Source organism: Heterodontus francisci, chromosome 23 (assembly GCF_036365525.1).
Source record: "Heterodontus francisci isolate sHetFra1 chromosome 23, sHetFra1.hap1, whole genome shotgun sequence".
In the NCBI taxonomy this organism is placed as follows: domain Eukaryota; kingdom Metazoa; phylum Chordata; class Chondrichthyes; order Heterodontiformes; family Heterodontidae; genus Heterodontus; species Heterodontus francisci.
Genome location: NC_090393.1, coordinates 64,457,271 through 64,479,231, shown reverse-complemented (window position 1 = coordinate 64,479,231; position 21,961 = coordinate 64,457,271). Strand labels below are relative to the sequence as shown.

The following is a 21,961-nucleotide window of genomic DNA, read 5'->3' as shown; positions in this document are numbered from 1 at the left end:
AATCTAATTGGCTGTTTCGATAAATGGGAAAAATATATTGATGTACTATGACCAATGGAGAAGTGGGACTGAATTAACAGTGCACTCCTCCTGCCTCGGTCATAACAGTACACAATCAGGAGGCAATGACTCAATGACTCATCAACATTGAGTCAGAAGTCTCATGGCATCAGGGCAAACATGGCTAAGGAAACCTTTTGCTGATTCTGACCTACTGTCCTCCCTCAACTTATAAATCAGTCATCCTCCATGTTGACACCACTTGGAAGAAACACTAAGAGTAGCAAGGGCACAGAATGTAATTTGGGTGGGGCAGCTTCAATTCCCATCAGCAAGAGTGGCTCAGTGGCATGACTACAGACCGAGCTGGCCGAGTCCTAAGGACATAGCTGCTAGACTGGACCTGTGGCAGATGGGTGAGAAAACCAACAAGAGGGAAAAACCTACTTGACTTTGTCCTCATCAATCTACCTGCCGCAGATGCAACTGTCCATGACTGTTTTGGTAGGACTGACCACCACACAGTCCTTGTGACCCAAAGCCCTGCTTTCACATTGAAGACACCCTGCCAGTGTGCTAAATGGGATTGATTCAGAACAGATTTAGCAGCTCAAAATTGGACACCCATGAGGCTCTTGGGCCATCAGCAGCACAAGAATTGCATTCAACCACAATTTGTAACCTCATGGCCCAGCATATCCCCCACTCTGCCATTACCATCAAGCCAAGGACCAACCCTGGTATAATTAGGCGTATATGAGAGCACGCCAGGAGCAGCACCAGGCATATCTAAAAGTGAGGTGCCAATCTGATGAAGCAACAACACAAGAGTACAGGCGTGCTAAATAGCAGAAGCAGCATGCTATCAGTAGAACTAAGCGATCGCACAACCAACAGATCAGAACAAAGCTCTGTAGTCCTGTCACACCCAGTTATCAATGGTCGTGGGCAATTAAACAACTAATGGGAGGAGGAGGCTTCACAAACATCCCCAGCCTCAATGATGGCAGAACCCAGCACAACAGTGCAAAGACAAGACTGAAGCATTTTCAACCACCTTTAACCAGATGTACTGAATGAATGATCCATCTTGGCTTCCACCTGAGTCCCTAGCATCAAAGACGCCAGTCTTCAGTCAGGTCAATTCACTCAACATGATATCAAGAAAAAGCGTGTACTGGATATAGAAAAGCCTATGGGCTAGGACAGTATCCCAGCTGTAGCTATAAAGACTTGTAATCCAGAACTAGCCAGGCCTCTAGCCAAGCTGTTCCAGTTCAGCTACAACAATTCCATCTACCCAACAATGTGGTAAAAATTGTCGAGGTATGTCCAGTCCACGTAAAACAGAACAAATCCAATCCGGCCAATTAACGCCCCATCAGTCTACTCGCGATCATCAGCAAAGTGATGGAAGGTGTCATCGATCGTGCTATCAAGTGGCACTTACTCAGCAACAGTCTGCTCAGGACCACTCAGGTCCAGACCTCATTACAACCTTGGTCCAAACATGGATAAAACAGATGAAGCCAGAGGTCAGGTGAGAGTGACTACCCTTGACATCAAGGAGCTCCAATAAAATTGAAGTCAACGGGAATTAGGGGGAAATTTCTGTCCTGGCTGGAGTCATACCTAGCACAGAGGAAGATGGTTATCTTTGTTGGAGGCCAATCATCTCAGCCTCAGGACATCGCTGCAGAGGTTCCTCAGGGCAATATCCTAGGCCCAAACATCTTCATCTGCTTTGTCAATGACCTTCCCACCAACAAAACTCAGAACTGGAGATATTTGCTGATGAATGCGTAATGTTCAATTTCATTCTTGGCTCCTCAGATAGCAAAGCAGTCTGTGTTGCCATTCAGCAGAACCTGGACAACATTCAGGCTTGGGCTGATAATTGGCAAGTATCATTTACTCCACACAATTGACAGGCAATGACCATCTCCAACAAGAGAGAATCTAATGATTACCCTTTGACATTCAATGGCATTACTATCACTGAAGCCCCCATCATCAACATCCTGGAGGGTTATTATTGAGCAGCCATATGAATACTGTGGCTACAACACAGGTCAGAGGCTGGGAATTCTGCAGCGAGTATCTAACCTCCTGATTCCCCAAAAGCTGTCCACCATCTACAAGGCACAAGTCAGGAGTGTGATGGAATACTCTCCACTTGCCTGGATAGGTGCAGCTCCAACAACACTCTAGAAGCTCGACACCATCCAGAACAAAGCAGCCCACTTGATTGGCACCCCATCTACAAACATTCACTCCCTCTACCACCAACACACAGTAGCAGCAGTGTGTACCATCTACAAAATGCACTGCAGCAACTCACCAAGGTTCCTTCAATAGCACCTTCCAAACCTGCAACCTCTACCATTTAGAAAAACAAGGGCAGCAGGTGAATGGGAACACCACCACATGCAAGTTCCCCTAAAAGTCACACAGCATCTTACTTGGAAATTTCTTGCTGTTCCTTCACTATCGCTGGGTCAAAATCTTGGAACTCTTTTTTCCTAACCGCACTGTGGGTGTACCTACACCACTTAGACTGCAATGGTTCAAGTAGGCAGCTCATAACCACCTTCTCAAGGGCAATCAGAGATGGGCAATAAATGCTGGCCTTGCCAGCGACACCCACATCGTGTGAATGAATAAAAACAAAAATGTTACTTCTGACCAGGGGATCTCTTCACTCTGACAATGGGTGCCTAATGTGGAAAAGAGTTTCATTGCACAACACTGACCTCCTTTTATAAGAATGTAATTACATAAATCAGGGCACCCAACTTGTTTCTGCCACAGGCTATGTGTAGTGACTCTACGCTCTCCATTTCATCATTTGAGAAAGGGTTCTGTAAATTTTCCATTGCTCTCTAGAGTAAAATCAAACAAAACTCCAGAATATCCATCAAACCTCGCATCCTGAAGTATTGATCCTCATCCGATCACTTTCCATGGTCTCAACAGCTCGGATAAATAAACATAAGTTCATCAAGAATGGTGAAGGGAATAATCTGGAAGGATGATCCTCTCAATCCCCATTGTTTGGTAGACTCAGCAACAGTTAATGCCAAGGTGGGAACCCTGATTCATTTGAAGCATCATAACTATTTATAATAACCAAGTTCTTGCTTCAATCTAATCATTTCCTGGTGAGGTAAACATGGCCAGATAACTCTTGTAAATGAATGCACTGAAATGGAAGGGTTTTCATTTTAAAAATTGGCTTGTTGTTTATTTTTGTGCAACCCACAGGAGGATTGGCCATTGCAGTCCCTGGTGAAATCCGAGGATACCAACTAGCACATCAACGGTATGGAAGGTTACCATGGAAACGATTATTTGAGCCAAGCATCAAGCTTGCCAAAGAAGGATTCCCCATTAGTCAGGCTCTTGGAAATGCTATAAAGAAATATAAGGAAGACATTGAAAAAGACAGTTCTTTATGGTAAGATAGAGTTAACATGGCTGGAAGCTGAGAATAACACTGATTGCATGCTGGGACATGAAATTAATTGTAAAGCTGGGCTTCTCACTCTTGAGATTATCTTGTGAATATATCTGGACAACATTTCATAACTCATGAAATCATTTTACATAGAATTACTTAAAATATTCAGAACAGAAACAGGCCATTCAGCCCAACCAGTCTATGCTGGCATTTATGCTCCACTTGAGCCTCCTCCCATCCTTCCTCATGTAACTTTATCAGCATAACCCTCTATTCACATCTCGATCATATGCCTATCTAGTCTCCCTTTAGGTGCAACTATACTATTTACCTCAACTACTCAACTACTCCCTGTGGTAGTGAGTTCCACATTTTCACCACTCTCTAGTAAAGAAGATTTTTTCTGAATTCGCTATTTGATTTCTTGTTGACTGTCTTATGTTGATGGCCTCTAGTTTTGCCCTTCTCCAGAAATGGAAACAAACTCTCTCTATATCCACTCTATCAAATTCTTTCATAATTTCAAAGACCTTTATTCAGTCACTTCTCTCTTTTTTAAGATACAGTGGCGGCACAGTGGCGCAGTGGTTAGCACCGCAGCCTCACAGCTCCAGGGACCCAGGTTCAAATCTGGGTACTGCCCGTGTGGAGTTTGCAAGTTCTCCCTGTGTCTGCGTGGGTTTCCTCCGGGTGCTCCGGTTTCTTCCCACAGCCAAAAGACTTGCAGGTTGATAGGTAAATTGGCCATTATAAATTGCCCCTAGTGTAGGTAGGTGGTAGGGAAATATAGGGACAGATTGCTCTCTAGAGCAATGTGGTAGGAATATGGAATTAGTGTAGGATTAGTATAAATGGGTGGTTGATGGTCGGCACAGACTTGATGGGCCGGAGGGCCTGTTTCAGTGCTGTATCTCTAAATAAATAAATAAAAGAGACCCAGTTTGTTTATCCTTTCCTGATACATATGATCTCACATTTCTGGTATCGTCTTTGTAAACATTTTTGCACCCTCTCCAGTGCCTGTATAGTTTTTTTATATTATGGTAACAATGACTATATACTGCATTTCAATGGCTGGATTTTATGAGCCCCTCGAAAAGGGGTGGGAGGCGGGGCCCATAGAATTGCAATGGGAGGAGTGGGGGGGTGCTAATGGAAGACACGTCTCTTCCCCGTCACCAAGCAATTTTTTTGGGGCGGGAATGGCCAAAGACGGCCTTTCTGCCCAGAGGTCAATTGAGGCCATTAAGTGGCCTATTAATGGCCACTTAAGGGCCTCTTACCCGACTGCTGGGATTTACCCAGCAGAGGGGGAGGGGTGCCTCCACCACACAGGGAGGTTGCCCAGTAATACAAGGTACCCTCCCTGCAGCCTTGGCAGGGGTCCTTCCTCCATGGGCAATCTGTGGCCCAGGGAGGACACCCGCTGGGAAATATCCCACCTCTCTGGATCCCCCTTCCCCTGCACTTAATGCCCACCCTCCCACTGCCCCTCGCCAGGGCCTACCAAACAAGCCCAGCAACCCCACCTCACTTACCAGAGGCCCAAGTCTCCAGCACTGGACCTGGGTTCAAGGCCATTGCAGTACCAGGGGTGACCACTGCTCCCACTGGTGCTGCTAATATTTATTTTATTTTTATTTAGAGATACAGCACTGAAACAGGCCCTTCAGCCCCCTGAGTCTGTGCCGATCATCAACCACCCATTTATACTAATCCTACGTTAATCCCATTACCCTCTCACATCCCCACCTTCCCCCTACCACCTACCTGTACTAGGGGCAATTTAAAAACAGTCAATTTACCTATCAACCTGCAAGTCTTTGGCTGTGGGAGGAAACCGGAGCACCCGGCGAAAACCCACACGGTCACAGGGAGAGCTTGCAAACTCCGCACAGGCAGTACCCCAGAATCAAACCCGGGTCGCTGGAGCTGTGAGGCTGCGGTGCTAACCACTGCGCCACTGTGCCGCCCCGATATTGCTGAACAGCCAGCCCTGTTATTGACCAGCAGCTCTTGGAGGTGGGATCCCTGTCTTTAAGGGATGGGGATCCCAGCGCCGACCACTTAAGTGCTGGAACAATGTATGATCATGCTGGGGGGCTTGGAAAGGCTGAAGTGAGGAATCCCCACCTTTTCAGCCCAGTGCTAGGAGCCCCGCTGGCACCACAAAATCCGGCCCCAATTATGACCTCAGATTTGATACAGGTTTAGCATAACTTCACTGCTTTTCAATTCTATCTCTCTAGAAATAAACCCTAGTGATTGGTTTGCTTTTTTATGGCCTTATTAACCTGCAATATTGCTTTTGGTGACTTGTGTATTTGTATTCCTAGGTTCCTTTGCTCCTCTATACCTTTTAGATTCTTAGTTTCCAATTAATATGTGATCAATTCAACATGGTGGCTCCTCATCAGAGCCCTTTCCTATACTGAGTGGTGTGAAACAGGGCTGTGTTCTCGCACCCACACTTTTTGGGATTTTCTTCTCCCTGCTGCTTTCACATGCGTTCAAGTCCTCTGAAGAAGGAATTTTCCTCCACACAAGATCAGGGGGCAGGTTGTTCAACCTTGCCCATCTAAGAGCGAAGTCCAAAGTACGGAAAGTCCTCATCAGAGAACTCCTCTTTGCTGACGATGCTGCTTTAACATCTCACACTGAAGACTGTCTGCAGAGTCTCATCGATAGGTTTGCGGCTGCCTGCAATGAATTTGGCCTAACCATCAGCCTCAAGAAAACTAATATCATGGGGCAGGACGTCAGAAATGCTCCATCCATCAATATTGGCGACCACGCTCTGGAAGTGGTTCAAGAGTTCACCTACCTAGGCTCAACTATCACCAGTAACCTGTCTCTAGATGCAGAAATCAACAAGCGCATGGGAAAGGCTTCCACTGCTATGTCCAGACTGGCCAAGAGAGTGTGGGAAAATGGTGCACTGACACGGAACACAAAAGTCCGAGTGTATCAGGCCTGTGTCCTCAGTACCTTGCTCTATGGCAGCGAGGCCTGGACAACGTATGTCAGCCAAGAGCGACGTCTCAATTCATTCCATCTTCGCTGCCTCCGGAGAATACTTGACATCAGGTGGCAGGACCGTATCTCCAACACAGAAGTCCTCGAGGCGGCCAACATCCCCAGCTTGTACACACTACTGAGTCAGCGGCGCTTGAGATGGCTTGGCCATGTGAGCCGCATGGAAGATGGCAGGATCCCCAAAGACACATTGTACAGCGAACTCGCCACTGGTATCAGACCCACCGGCCGTCCATGTCTCCGCTTTAAAGACATCTGCAAGTGCAACATGAAATCCTGTGACATTGATCACAAGTCGTGGGAGTCAGTTGCCAGCGTTCGCCAGAGCTGGCGGGCAGCCATAAAGACGGGGCTAAAATGTGGTGAGTCGAAGAGACTTAGTAGTTGGCAGGAAAAAAGACAGAGGCGCAAGGGGAGAGCCAACTGTGCAACAGTCCCGACAAGCAAATTTCTCTGCAGCACCTGTGGAAGAGCCTGTCACTCTAGAATTGGCCTTTATAGCCACTCCAAGCGCTGCTTCACAAACCACTGACCACCTCCAGGCGCTTACCCATTGTCTCTCGAGATAAGGAGGCCAAAGAAGGAGAAGAAGATTGCTTTTAGTGACTTGTGTATTGTATTCCCAGGTTCCTTTGCTCCTCTATACCTTTTAGATTCTTAGTTTCCAATTAATATGTGATCTCCATATTTTTCTTACCAAAATGTAATATGTTATTTATCTGTGTTGAAATTCATTCTGTCAATTATATACAGCAACAATAACTTATTTTATATAGCACCTTTAATGTAATAAGATGTCCCAATGCACTTCACAAGAGCATTATAAAATAAAATAAAATGTCATCGAGCCACATAAGGATATACTTGGTCAGAGAACCAAAAGGTTGGTTAAAAAGGTAGGTTTTAAGGAACATCATAAAGGAGGAGAGTGGCGGAAAGGTCTGGGGAGGGAATTCCAGACCTTAAGGCTTTGGCAACTGAAGGCACGGCCACCAATGGTGAAGCAATTAAAAGTGGGGATGCTCAAGATGCCAGAATTAAACGAACGCAGATATCTTAGAGGGTTGTGGTGCTGGAGATTACAGAGATAGGGAGGGATGAAGTCATAGAGGGATTTGAAAACAAGGAAGAAGATTTTATAATCAAGATGTTACTTAACCTAGAGCCAATGTAGGTGAGTAAGCACAGGGATAATGGGTGAATGGGACTTGGTATGAGCGAAGACATGGGCAGCAGAGCTTTGGATGACCTCAAGTTTACGAAGCGTAGAATGTCAGAGACCAATTAGGAGTGCGTTGGAATAGTCAAATCTATAGGTAACAAAGGCTTCATATTCCTTGATAATTTAATTTCATTGTTCTTCTTTGCCTTCCTAATTGTTTTTTGACCTCTCTTCTAATCTCTTCATATTCTCCCTTGTCATGCTCTCCACTGCTGTCCATCTACACAGTGGATGTCTCTTTCTTAACCCTCATATTTTTCTCTTATTTCTTCATTTATCCTTGGTGTTTCATTCGTGTTTAGTTTGTTCCAGCTTTTTAGAAGAATATATATCTTCCAGGGCTCTGTTAAATGTTGTTTTTATTGTTATGCATTGCTATTTTACATCATTATTTGCCAATAATATTGTCTATTTTATTTTCCTAAATTCTATTTTCAGTGACTCATTTCTCCAATCTATTACCCTAATCTTTGTTGTGCTTATGTCTTTCTCAATTATTATTTTATAGCATGTTATATTATGCTCATTATTGCCCAGATGTTCCCCTACTTTTACTTCTCTTATCTACTCTGGTTCATTCCCATTACTAGATTCAGTAGTGCATACTCCCTTTTTGGGTTTCTTACATAACGGGTTACAGAAAAGTCCTGTACACATTGTACACATTCCTTAAACTTTGCCTGTCTTTCTGGCCAATTAATTTTGGGGTAGTTGAAATCCTCCATGATGTTTTTTTTTACTAATTTCGCTAACTTATTTGTATATTTCTTACTTTACTTCCCTCCCACTATTAGTTTGTCTGCAGACATATTATTGTGATTGATCCTTGATTACCATTTATTCACATGGATTCTATTTCTGTTTTCCTGAAGGACTTTTTTTTTTACTGCCATTGTGTTATGTCTGTAAACTGATATTCCAAACTGTCCAGAAATTGACAAAAACAAAATAATATTAATCAGCACTCTTTGCACCAGTCGTTATTTACAAAGTGAGTCCTGATGGTGGTGCTCCCTCAGGAAAGATCCTTCCTTGTCTCTCTCTCATTATTGTCAGTCGTCCTCTGAACTTTCCTCTCCTGATTCCAGAGAGCAGCAAACATGCTGTTCAACATGCTCTCCCTCATTGCTGAAATTCTCACCATGTCAAAATGAAGATTGATCGCACCATCTCCTGCTCTGAACCCTTCTTTCTCTTTCAAGACCTTAAAGCTATGGGACACCTTACCCCCATAAATCTTGGTTATAACCCAAGTTTGAAGTAGCCCAATCACTAGTTCCTAATTTTCACCCTTCTCTCCAATGAGTTCTCAACCTTGATGATGTCCTTGGCTTTCCAATAAAAGGCATATCTGATTGATATGATTACACTCAAAATACTATCATGTCCAATTTCATTAACTTTTTAAAAAATGCATCTATGCTTGCTGTTTAGTTTAGGGTGAAGATTACAATGATTCCTAAGCTGTAGAATCTTGTTTGGTCATCGGAGCAAAGTAAATGAACCATCCAGTATGGCAGTGTAGAGAAACCAGGAAGGCCCTAGGTTTCATTTCTTCTCAGTGCTGATGGGCCAGGATATTGGCAGCATAATTACAACTGTATTTGGTTTCTTCCTCATGATTGTTATTGTTAAGTCAATATTAATTGTGGTTTAATTATATGCACGTGGTGGGTATTAACTGGGGATTCACTTGTGCTCTAATAAATAGGAGAAGACCGAAATTGTGATGGTTGGGTTAGGAGGTATATGATTTAGTGTGTATTGCTGCAAATATAAGCTTATAAAAGTGTGTAAAGATTGGCTCCAGTCCTATCCTTCACCACCTGGCTTTCTGGAATATAACCGTTATCCAGTGACTCTTCCTGGAAAGAGTGTGTGTTGAAATCGGCAGAGAGCAAAATTGTCCTTGGTTCCAATACTGGTCAATGTTAAATGATCTGCCAAAGCACACTATCTAGATTCATCTCTGAAAAATCATACATGGAACCATAACCTGGAATGAATCAGTTAGTAACTCAGGACAAAGGGAGATGGGAAGAGTAGCGTGTTTCTGTACACATGTCTAATGGAGGAAGGAAAGCAGTATCCAGTTCCTTTTTGCTAGGTTGTGACACTGAACATGTTTGAAAGTGCTCATACAAATAGACCTACTGAACACCTTGTTTTTCTCTCAACAGTGAAATACTTTGTAATGCTGATGGTAAAATACTCCAGGAAAATGAAATCATCAAATTTCCAAAATTAGCTGCAACCTATCAGATTCTGGCGGATGAAGGACCTGACGCATTTTACAATGGATCTCTCTCCCAACAGATAGTGAAGGATATCAGAAATGCAGGTGGGGAAAGGCTGGTTCATAGTGATGTGTTGCCCTCTCTCTACTGCATTAGGTTGAGGGCAGAAGTTAGAAGCCATACCTGGCAGATTGGATTTTCTGATCTCTTTAATTGCTTATTGTGTTGTCAATAAGTTGTCTATTTTTCCATGCATGGTATGTGAGCATTGCTGGCTAGACCAGCATTTATTACCCATCCCTATTTGCCCTTGAGAAGATGGTGGTGAACTATCTTCTTGAATTGCTGCATTCTTGTGGTGTAGGTATACTCAGTGCTATTAGGGAGGGAGTTCCAGGGTTTTGACTGAGCAACAGTAAAAGAACAGCAATATAGTTCGAAGTCAGGATGGTGTGTGAGTTGGAGGGGAAATTGCATCTTCTGCCCTTGTACTTCTCAGTGATAGAGATCGTAGGTTTTGAAGGTGCTGTAAAAGGAGCCTTGTCAAGTTGCAGCAGTGCATCTTGTAGATGGTACACACTGCTGCCACTGTGCATTGGTGATGGAGGAAGTGTATGTTTAATGTGGTGGATCAGGCATCAATCAAGCGGGCTGCTTTGTCCTGGATGGTGTCAAGCTTCTTGAGTCTTGTTGGAGTTGCACTCATCCAGGCAAGTTGAGAGTATTCCATCACGCTCTCAACATTTGCCTTGTAGGTGCTGGACAAGATTTTAGGAGACAGGAGGTGAGTTACTTACTGCAGAATTCCCAGCCTCTGATCTGTTATTTATAGCCAGAGTATTTATGCGGCTGGTCCAGTTAAGTTTCTGGTCAATGGTAACCCCCAAGATGTTGATGATGGGGGATTCAGCAATGGTAATGCCATTGAATGTCGAGGGAATATGGTTAAATTTTCTCTTGTTGGAGATGGTCATTGCCTATCATTTATGCCGCGCGAATGTTACTTGCCACTTATCAGCTCAAGTCTAAATGTTGTCCAGGTCTCCCTGCATGTGGGTACAGACTGCTTCAGTACCGGAGGAGTTACAAATGGTACTGAACACTGTGCAATCATCAGTGAACGTCCCCACTTCTAACTTTATGATGGAGGGATGGTCATTGATGAAACAGTTGAAGATGGTTGGGCCTAGCACACTACCCTGAAGAACTTCTACAGTGACTTTCTGGAGCTGAGATGATTGGCCACCAACCACCACAACCATTTTTTTGTGCTATGTATGACTCCAGCCAGTGGATTATCCCCCGATTCCCATTGACTTAATTTTTACTCCTTGATGCCATACCTGGTCAAATGTTGCCTTGATGTCAAGGGATGTCATGCTTTCCTCACCTCTGGAATTCAGCTATTTTGTCCATATTTGGACCAAGGCTGTAATGAGGTCTGGAGCTGAGTGGTCCTGGTGGAACCCAAAGTGAGCATCCATGACCAGGTTATTGCTGTGTAAGTGGCACTTGATAGCACTGTCAACCACTCCTTCCATCATTTGCTGATGAGTGTCGACTGATGGGGCAGTAATTGGCTGGATTGGATTTGTCCTGCTTTTTGTGAATAGGAAATACCTGGGCAATTTTCCACATTGTTGGATTGATATTAGTGTTATAGCTGTAGTGGTTAGGGATGTGGCTTGTTCTGGAGCACAAGTATGCAGCACCTAGCTGGGACTTTTTCAGGGACCATAGCCTTTGCTGTGTCCAGTGTGCTCAGCCATTTCTTGATATCACGTGGAGTGAATCGAATTGGCTGAAGACTGGCATCTGTGATGTTAGGGACCTCAGGAGGAGACCGAGATAGATCATCCATTTTGCACTTCTGGCTGAAGATGGTTGCAAAGCTTCAGCCTTGTCTTTGCACTGACGTGCTGGGCTCCCCCATCATTCAGGTTGAGGATGTTAATGGAGCCTCCTTCTCCCATTAGTTGTTTAATTGTCCACCAACATTCATGACGGGATGTAGCAGAACTGCAGAGCTTTGATCTGATCTATTGGTTATGGGATACCTAACTCTGTCTATAGCATGCTGCTTCCACTGTGTAGCATATCTGTACTCCTATATGGTAGCATCACCAGGTAGTTATCTTATTTTTAGGTATGCTTGGTACTGCTCCTGGCATGCTCTCATGCACTCCTCACTGAACCAGGGTTAGTCCCTTGGCTTGATGGCAATGGTAGAGTGAGGGATATGCTGGGCTATGAGGTTACAAATTGCTGCTGCTGATGACCATAGTGCCTCATGGATGCCAGTTTGGAGCTGCCAGATCTGTTCTGAATCTATCTCATTTAGCACACTGGTAGTGCCACACAATGTGATGGATGGTCAGATGGGGATTTGAGGAGATGCCGAGACAGAGAGGGTAATGCACCTGCAGGGTAAGTAGGTATGAGGAGTAATGTGCAGGAGTAGGTTTGAGAAGGCAGAGTGAAGGGTTGGACACACATAAGAATGCACTTGAATATGTCATGTCACCCACTTTTCCTGCCCTGATTAGGTAATTAAATCTTTTCCGGCAGTACATTCAGGAGCGTGGCACCATGCCTGTGCTGCTGACCTCCTCAGTGATTTCCAACAACGCCGCCCTATTATCTGCAGCAAGCTTCTTCATCCCATCAGCAGGGAACAGAATCTCCCTGTGGGGCCCTTACAGTCCACAGCATCATCTCTAGGGAGATCACTGCGAAGCATGGTGCTGCCTTGTAATGCTGCAGGTCCATTGCTCCGGAGTCTGGTTCCATTTCAACATCTGCACTATGCTTTAAGTCTCATCCCAGCAGGGTCCCTTTAAATAGTTGAGCTGAAATAGGCTGATGCAGGTTGTTATCATACCTGCCGCCGGCTTGCGCTACTTGATTGGGAAGCTCGGACGTCAGATGCTAAAGTAGTGGCTGGGTTAAAAAATCTACTGACTAGCGTGTTTCTAAAACTTCTGGGTTTCCCACGCACTGCCATTAGGTCAAAAGGTTAAAATCCAGCCAATGGCTGAGATTTAGCAATCTCAATTTTGAGGAAGAAAATTAAGGAAACCTTTATTCTATTTGGAAAAAAGGAGACTTTGAGACAACCAGATTGAGGTTAGTATAACAGCCTGATATTCCATACCTCTGAGCATAGCACTCTGTAATATACAACAGTAACAAAAATAACTTGCAATTCAGAAGCACATTTAAAGAAAGAACTTGCATTTATATAGCGCTTCTCTGGTTTAATGAATGTACAAAAACATCCCAAAGTATTTCAGGGGTGTGGTCAGAAATAAATACCACATCCCACAATACAACAACCTCTGATATGATGCAGCATCTTGTGTAAAATATGCCTTGTACTAATAGGAGCCCTGGTAAAAAGCCTCACAGAACTGGCCTATTGTATATTTGCACAGATACTAGCAATGATAACTGCTCCCAGGTATTAAGGGAATGAGTTATGAAGAAAGCTGGGAGAAGCTCGAGCTCGACAGGCTAGAGAGAAAGTAGTTAAACTATGAAATGGTATAGACAAGGTAAACACAGGCTATTACTTCACAGTAATCCAGAAACATACGAGGAGAGAGTAGAAAATAAAACTAGTGATAAATAATCAAAACACATGTTAGGAAGAAGCTCTTTACATAGAGAGTAACTGATGTTGGAGACAATCTGCCAGATGGATTAGTCGAGATGAAAACATTAGGGACCTGTAAATACAGTTGGATACCAAGACAACCTGTGGTGCTAGAGCAATGAGAGTCACTGGGCTGAATGGCCTTTTCTCATCACAAAGGAACACCATCACCTCCATGTTTCCCTTCCAAGTCACACAGAAACACTGAATTGGACATATTCCTTGGTTACTGGGTCAAAATCCTGAACATCCTACCTCACCTGTGGGAACAACTCCAACACCCAGACTGCAATGGTTCAAGAAATCCCACCAGCATCTTCTCAAGGGCAACTAGAGATGGGCAATAAATACTTATGATGCCTACATTCCAAGATTAATTTTTTTACTGTACTATTACAACCTTCCTCAGGCATGCAGGCAGATGCATATAAACTGTTTTTTCGGTTCTGTCACATTGTGTGTAGTCCTTGCTGAACTGTGCATTGGGGAGAAGGATTGGCTGCTGTTGTGATAATGAGTTCAGATCCACTCTCCTGTATGTTTCAAACATTTCTTTGGCATAACTGTATTAAATTCTTTTTCCTCTCTACAGGTGGGATTGTAACTCTTGAGGACCTGAAAAACTACAGACCTCAATTATCTGAAAATGTGATAAACGTGGCAATTGGTGACTACACATTGTTTGTTCCCAGTGCTCCAGCCAGTGGGCTTGTGCTTGGATTGATACTGAACATCCTGAAGGGTGAGATATTATAGCAGTGACATTCTGTCCAGCGGTGTTGGTAACACCAGGGGAACAGGAAATGAGGTGCCGCTTCCATCACCGAGGTTCCCACTACAAACCTGATCTACGGCAATCCTCCTGTGGCTGTATTCCCGGGTTATTCATTGGGCACCCATTCACACTTCCAATATTTGGGCAGGAGTCCTACCCAGAGGACTGTCTGGAATTGTTTAGTGTGTTGACATAATTATTTTCCCAGTAATTATATTCTGCTTCCCCACTCTAGACACTAAACACTATGTGTTTCCCAGATCAGACCATGGAAAAAATATTTAGGTAATGAGATTAAGATACAACCTGAGTCCATAGAAATTCTTTGTCAGGTGTGTGTTTTCATGGTCGAGCACTAAATGATCTGAACCTAAAATCTGTGCTTAGGGAGTGGGGGCAGGGGGAAGGTGGGAGTTGGGGGTGGGGGCAGGTGGGAATCAGGGGCTGGGTGCAGTGGGCAATTCCAGGTGGGGCATGGAAGGACAGTCAATGGAACAGAAGCTTTTTCTCAATCCAAGTCAGGAGAAGCATTTATGTGCCTTGTTGGTCCGCAAAATCAACTCCATTGGCCTTTTGCAAGTCTCTTTTTGGTGAACTGGTTTGGTTGCTCCGCCAATTGGTCCCTGAAAATTGTATTGGGATCCCACAGCTAGTATAGGGCTGAATTTAAATATTTTAATAGGGCTCCTGCCTGTTTTGGGTTAGAGTGTTGGTCACTCATTTCAAATCTTGTTTGAATACTAAGTTGGACAGCCAATAGGCAGTAGATTTATTTAAAACATGTTTGTATACCATCCAACCTGTTTCTCAGTGTGAACTGGCAATAGACAGAAGAAAATCACCCCATCATGCCACCACCACCACCCCCCCCCCCCCCCCCCCCCGCCCCCGGTCTTCATTGCTATCTGTAGGTATGGTGCTGACCTTTTCCATTGCTTCAACCCCCACGCCCGTCAAAGCCATCAACACCATTCCACACAAACTCAACTCCTGTTTGAGCACGACTGAGCTCTCTCTACTCAGAACACTGACTTTAAATAATTAACTAAACACCTTTGAACAATTGCTGAAGATCCTGATTTCTAGCTCACTCGGTGGCAGCAATCCCTCCAGACCAAATGATACTCTCTGCACCTCCCCCATTGTGGTAAATGGTCATAGCAGCAGGAGATGTCTCTCCCAGTAGAAACGCTGGGAGAAGAATCACAGCCACGAATTCCTTCTGCACTGCTTTTACAGGTCAGATGTTTCCCTTATGCCTCAGTAAGTGGACCCAGTACTCGAGGTGTGTCATAGCAGATCCAGATGAGAACAGGTAACGCAGAACAGAGCAAGGATTCAATTTGAGATCTTCTAATTTCTATGATTTAGTATCTCTCTTACTGAACAGTTTCACATGACAGTTTCAGCCTTCCATTGGCCAATAAAACTCAGCATTGTAAATTCCAATGATTTCTACTGTTTAATGGGTATGCAAAGTGTTGAGACTACTACTACTCCCAGGTATCTTCCTGCTCTTCCTGTTCAGTATTATTAAGTTAGTGTCTTTCTCCATTTTGCTTCCAATGCAGAATACCCAGCACTTACCTAGATTGGATTTCATCTACCATACTTCAGTCCACTTGTAAATCCTGTCTAAATGCTCCTGCAATTCATTGGGTGCCTTCTTATTCTCAACTGCCTCCCCAACTCAGGATCGACTACAATTCGACTAAATTACTTTTTCTTTCTGAATCCAGATGTTGATGTAGATTAGGAATATTAGGAGCTCAGTACAGGCCCTTGAATCATTCGACTCAGTACATTTCCCCAACGCTAATGCTTCCTTTTTTCCAGAGAATTCCTTATTCACCTCCAGGTTTTGCCATGAATAAAAATCCCTGAAGAAATATTTTTGGTCTCAGCTCTTTAATATAATGAACTGTCTTGCATGCCTTTTACATAATTCTACATTCCTACTGGCCCATTTAAATTCAGATAGTTTCCTATCCTCAGTTTTGGTCGACCAGCCCTTTCTTGAATATTTAGTGTGATGCCCCTTCGATGGATGTACGTGTTTGTATCCCAGTGGGGTTAAGCTTGTCTGACCTCACCATGCCAATGGCCTATTCAAAATATGGGCCCATTACCTCCTGCTTGTGTAGCAGCCTTTCATGTGGAACGTTAGCAACAGCTTTCTGGTAATTGGGATATATTATGTCACAGGCTGTTCCATTATCAAATTAAGATGATATTCAAGTGGGAGAGCAGATTGGATCTCACCCTTTTAAAACTGTATTGGCAGCTATTTAACAGATTATTTCATGCAGGAAATCCTCTAGTTTGATCTGGATGACCAATTCCATTACTTTGCCAGTTATTGATGTAAGACTGACGTGTCTGCTGTTGCTCTGTTGTGGTTTATCGGCTTTTTTTTGAAGACTGGTACCACACTGGCTTGTTTCCAAACCAATCGGACTGTCCTCGTGCTCAATTCCTTTATGATGATCATCAACACTTTACTGATGGTTTTACTGATCTCACTTAGCACCTTCTGTTATCTCCCTCTGGCCCTAGTGAGGGATTTAATTTGGATTCTGACTTGGAGCTTCCATCTTGTGAATGGTTGTATTTATTTGAAGGAGGTATACACTGTCATGTTACTGGTATCGTCTCAACTGAATACTTACAGGGAGTAATTAGTTAGTATGTCAACCATCTTAGTTGGTTCAGTCTTGCATCTTTAAGAGAAATATCTACAACAAAGCTCAGTACTTGTTTCTTGTGTTACTCCATCTACTGGATTTAACAACTTACATAAATTACATTACATCGAAATTACAGCACAAGAACAGGCCATTCAGCCCACTGATCTATGCTGTTGATAGTCCACATGAGCCTCCTCCTACCCCTCTTCATCTAAACCTATCATCATAATCTCCTATTGCTTTCACCTTCATGTACTTATCGAACTACCCTTTAAGTGCATCTATGTTATTCCTCTTAACTGCTCCCTGTGGTAACAAGGTCCACGTTCTAACCACTCTCTGGCTAAAACAGTTTGTCCAGAATTCCTTCAATTCATTAGTGAACTTTAGTCAGATAAGTTAATTCCCAAATAAAAACAGAAAGTGCTGGAAATACTCAGCAGGTCTGGCAGCATCTGGGGAGAGAGAAACAGAATTAATGTTTCAGGGAGGCAGTGGCAAAGTCACTAGGCTAGTAACCCAGAGCCCCAGGCTAATGCTCTGGGGACATGGGTTCAAATCCCACCACAGCAGTTGGTGGAATTTGAATTCAATTAATAAATCAGGAATTAAAAGCTAGTCAAGTGGCAAATGAGGTGTCAGCCTGGAGAAGCTACAACACAGGACTACTTGCGTGCCAAACAGTGGAAGCAGCATGAGATAGACAGGGCTAAGTGATCCCACAACAGATCAGATCTAAACTCTGCACTCCTGCCACATCCAGTTGTGAATGGTGGTGGACAATTAAACAACTAACAGGAGGAGGAGGCTCCACAAATATTCCTATCCTCAATGATGGGGGAGCCCAGCACACCAGTGCAAAAGACAAGGCAGAAGCACTTGCTTCTATCTTCATTCAGAAGTGCCGAGTGGATGATCCATCTCAGCCTCCCGCTGAGATCCCCAGCATCACAGATGCTAGTCTTCAGCCAATCCGATTCACTCCATGTGATATCAAGAAACAGCTGAAAGCACTGGATATTGAAAAGGCTATGGGCCCTGACAACATTCCGACAATAGTACTGAAGACTTGTGTTCCAGAACTTGCCGCTCCCCTAGCAATGCTGTTCCAGTACAGCTACAACGCTGGCAGCTACCTAGCAATGTGGAAAATTGTCCAGGAGGACAAATTCAATCTGGCCAATTACCGCCCCATCAGTCTACTCTCAATCATCAGCAAAGTGATGGAAGGTGTTGTCGACAGGTCTATAAAAAGTGGCACTTGCTCAGCAATAACCTGCTCAGTGACACTCAGTTTGGGATCTGCCAAGGTCACTAAGCTCCAGACCTCATTACAGACTTGGTCCAAACATGGACAAAAGAGCTGAACTCCAGAGGTGAGGTGAGAGTGACTGCCCTTGACATCAAGGCAGCATTTGACTGAGTATGACATCAAGAAGGAAAGTTCTCCTGGTTGAAATCATACCAAGCACAAAGGAAGGTAGTTGTAACTGTTTGAGGTCAATCATCTCAGTCCCAGGACATCACTGCATGAGTTCCTCGGGATAGTGTCCTAGGCCCAACCATCTTCAATTGCTTCATCAATTACCTTCCCTCTATCATAAGATAAGAGGTGGGGATGTTCACTGATGATTGCACAATGTTCAACACCATTCACGACTCCTCAGATACTGAAGCAGCCCATGTCCAGATGCAACAAGACCTGGACAATATCCAGGCTTGGGCTGATAAGTGGCAAGTAACATTCGTGCCACACAAGTGCCTGGCAATGACCATCTCAAACAAGAGAGGCTCCATCCATCTCCCCTTGATTTCAATGGCATTACCATCACTGAATCCTCCATTATCAACATCTTCGGGGTTACCATTGACCAGAAACTGAACTGGACCAGCCACATAAATGCTTTGGTTACAAGAGCAGGTCAGAGACTGGGAATTCTGGGGCGAGTAACTCACCTTCTGTCTCCCCAATACCTGTCCACCATCCCACCATCTATAAGGCACAAGTCAGGAGAGTGATGGCCAAAACATTGTATGTTTTCAAGAAGGAGTTAGATATAGCTCTTGGGTCTAAAGGGATCAAAGGGCGAAAGCGGGAACAGGTTACTGAGTTGGATAATCAGCCATGATCATAATGAATGGCGGAGCAGGCTCGAAGGGCCAAATGGCCTACTCCTGCTCCTATTTTCTATGTTTCTACACTCCACTTGCCTGGATTGGTGCAACTCCAACAACACTCAAGAAGCTCAACACCATCCAGGAAAAAGCAGCCAACTTGATTGGCACCACATCGACCACCATCAACATTCACTCCCTCCACCACTGACACACAGTGGCAGCAGTGTGTACCATCTACAAGATCCACTGCAGCAACTCACCAAGCCTCCTATGACAGTACCTTCCAAACCCACAACCTCTACCACCTAGAAGGAGAAAGGCAGCAGATGCATGGGAACACCACCACCTGCAAGTTCCCCTCCAAGTCACACACCATCCTGACTTGGAACTAGATCGCCATTCCTTCACTGTCGCTGGGTCAAAATCCCAGAACTCCCTTCTTAACAGCACTGTGGGTGTAGCTACCCCACATGGAGTGCAGCGGTTCAAGAAGGCAGCTCACCACCACCTTCTCCAGGGCAATTAGGGATGGGCAATAAATGCTGGCCTGGCCAGCGACACCCACATCCCATGAACGAATAATAAGGCAGGGATGTGATGCTGGAACTGTATAAAATGTTGGTTAGGCCATAGCTGGAGTATTGCATACAGTTCTGGTCACCACATTACAGGAAGGACATAATTGCTCTGGAGAGAGTACAGAGGAGATTTACAAGAATGTTGCCAGGGCTTGAAAGTTGCAGCTATGAGGAAAGATTGGATAGGTTGTTTTTCTTAGAACAGAGGAGGCTGAGGGGTGACTTAATTAAGGTGCACAAAATTATGAAGGGCCTAGATTGAGGAGACAGGAAGGACCTGTTTCCCCTGCCGTAGAGGTCAATTACCATGGGGTACAGATTTAAGGTGATTGGTAGAAGGAGGAAGTCCTTTTCACCCAGAGGGTGGTGGGTGTCTGGAATTTGCTGTCTGGATCGGTGGTGGAGGCAGAAACCCTCAATTCTTTTAAAAGGTACATGGACATGCACCTGAAGTGTTGTAACATGCAAGGCTACGGACCAGGTGCTGGAAGGTGGGATTAGATTGGACGGCTTGTTTTTTCAGCTGGCATAGACACAATGGGCTGAATGGCCTCCTTCTGTGCTGCAACTTTTCTGTGGTTCTAAGAGGTCTGTGACCTTTCATCAGATCAAATGTCACAAGACCTGAAACGTTAACTCTGGCAGATGCTGTCTGACCTGCTGAGCATTTCCAGCACTTTCTGTTTTTATATCAGATTTCCAGCATCTCCAGTATTTTGCTTTTAAGTTCATTCTCATGTTTAGTCTTAATTTTCTATCTATTTACAGGTTATAATTTTACTCCAGATAGTGTTTCCTCCCCTGAACGGAAGGCCTTGACATATCATCGAATCATTGAAGCCTTTAAATTTGCATATGCAAAGAGAAGCATGATGGGAGATCCACGATTTGTCAATCTGACTGAGGTAAACTACTGGTTCAAATATTATTGTCTGTCAATCAAAAGCTGTTCTCCTTGCTGGTACCTGTACGGTCACACCGCTTGCTGAGTAAGTTGTCATTATATACTGTTCCACCTTGTACACACAGTGATGTGCGTGTGTGAGTATATGTTAGGGCGTGTCTAAGCATTTGTGTGCATGTGGTACTGGAAAAACACCTGGGTTCTTGCTGCAATCTCCTGTCAGTGAGGCTTCCAGGAGTCTGGCTGTGCTGTTTGGAAAACTCATCAGAGACACCAAGCTCATTGGTAATAAGCTGTTTGTTGTCAGTGTGAGTGTTTGTGGTGGTGATCCAGCCACTTGGGAAACAAATATGACAAGAGTCAACTCTCCATCAACAATTTTAGTTTTCCCTAAAGGAATTGTGTTCTGTCTGGAAATTAAGAATGAAGTTATTGCTGAGCAGGAATGTCTCTTCATGGGTTACTTTGCTGCCTGACATGGAATCCCACCGACCATTTAAAAATCATAATGACTGTTCCCATTCATTTGCATATCGTACAATCTCACTACTTTAACAGATCTTGGTGTTCAGATTTTGGATTTATCCACCAGTGACACAGCAGAGCTTGGAATAGATCTTATCAAAGTTCCAGACCTGTGACATTCAAACAGAAGAAACTGAGGAGTGTGTAAAATATTAACCTAAATCTGGATGAGGGACCTCAGTTATGTGGAGAGACTGGAGAAGCTGGGATTGTTCTCCTTAGAGGAGTGAAGGTTAAGGTGAGATTTAGTAGAGATGTTCAAAATTATGAAGGGTTTTGATGGAGTAAATGGCAGGAGGGTCAGTTACCAAAGGACACAGATTTAGGATAATGGACAAAAAAAGAGAGAATATTTTTGACACAATGAGTTGCGAGGATGTGAAATACTCTGCCTGATTGTGGAAACAGATTTAATAATAACTATCAAAGGGGAATTAGATATATACTTGAAAAGGGATAATTTACAGGGCTATAGGGAAAGAGCAGGGGAATGGGTCTAATTAGATAGCTGCTTCAAAGAGCCAGCACGGACACGAGGGGCTGAAAGGCCTTGCTCTGACTGTATGATAGGAATGAATCATAGAATCAGACCCTGTATGATTCCATGACGATTCGATGAAAGCTGAGTTGCAGGGGTTTTGTGTGCCAGTTGCTGGAGCTTGCTGGGAAGGCTGGCCATTGCCCGAATGATGTTCTTCAGGCCCATTGTCAGAAGAGCATCTTCTACTGTTCACACTGTGATGTTCCTCCATTTCCTCACCAGC

The 21,961-nt window shown here is 44.1% G+C and overlaps 1 protein-coding gene across 2 annotated transcripts in view; it reads left to right on the top strand.

Annotated features, from left to right (window-relative positions):
• The window catches only part of LOC137382880 (glutathione hydrolase 1 proenzyme-like), a 132,945-nt gene that overhangs the window by 69,242 nt on the left and 41,742 nt on the right, over positions 1 to 21,961 (top strand). For both annotated transcript variants that reach the window (XM_068055432.1, XM_068055434.1), the window contains exons 5-8: positions 3,265 to 3,457; positions 9,899 to 10,059; positions 14,203 to 14,352; positions 20,537 to 20,673. In XM_068055432.1, coding sequence (XP_067911533.1) covers positions 3,265 to 3,457; positions 9,899 to 10,059; positions 14,203 to 14,352; positions 20,537 to 20,673 — 641 coding nt within the window. The remainder of the gene's footprint in view (positions 1 to 3,264; positions 3,458 to 9,898; positions 10,060 to 14,202; positions 14,353 to 20,536; positions 20,674 to 21,961) is intronic.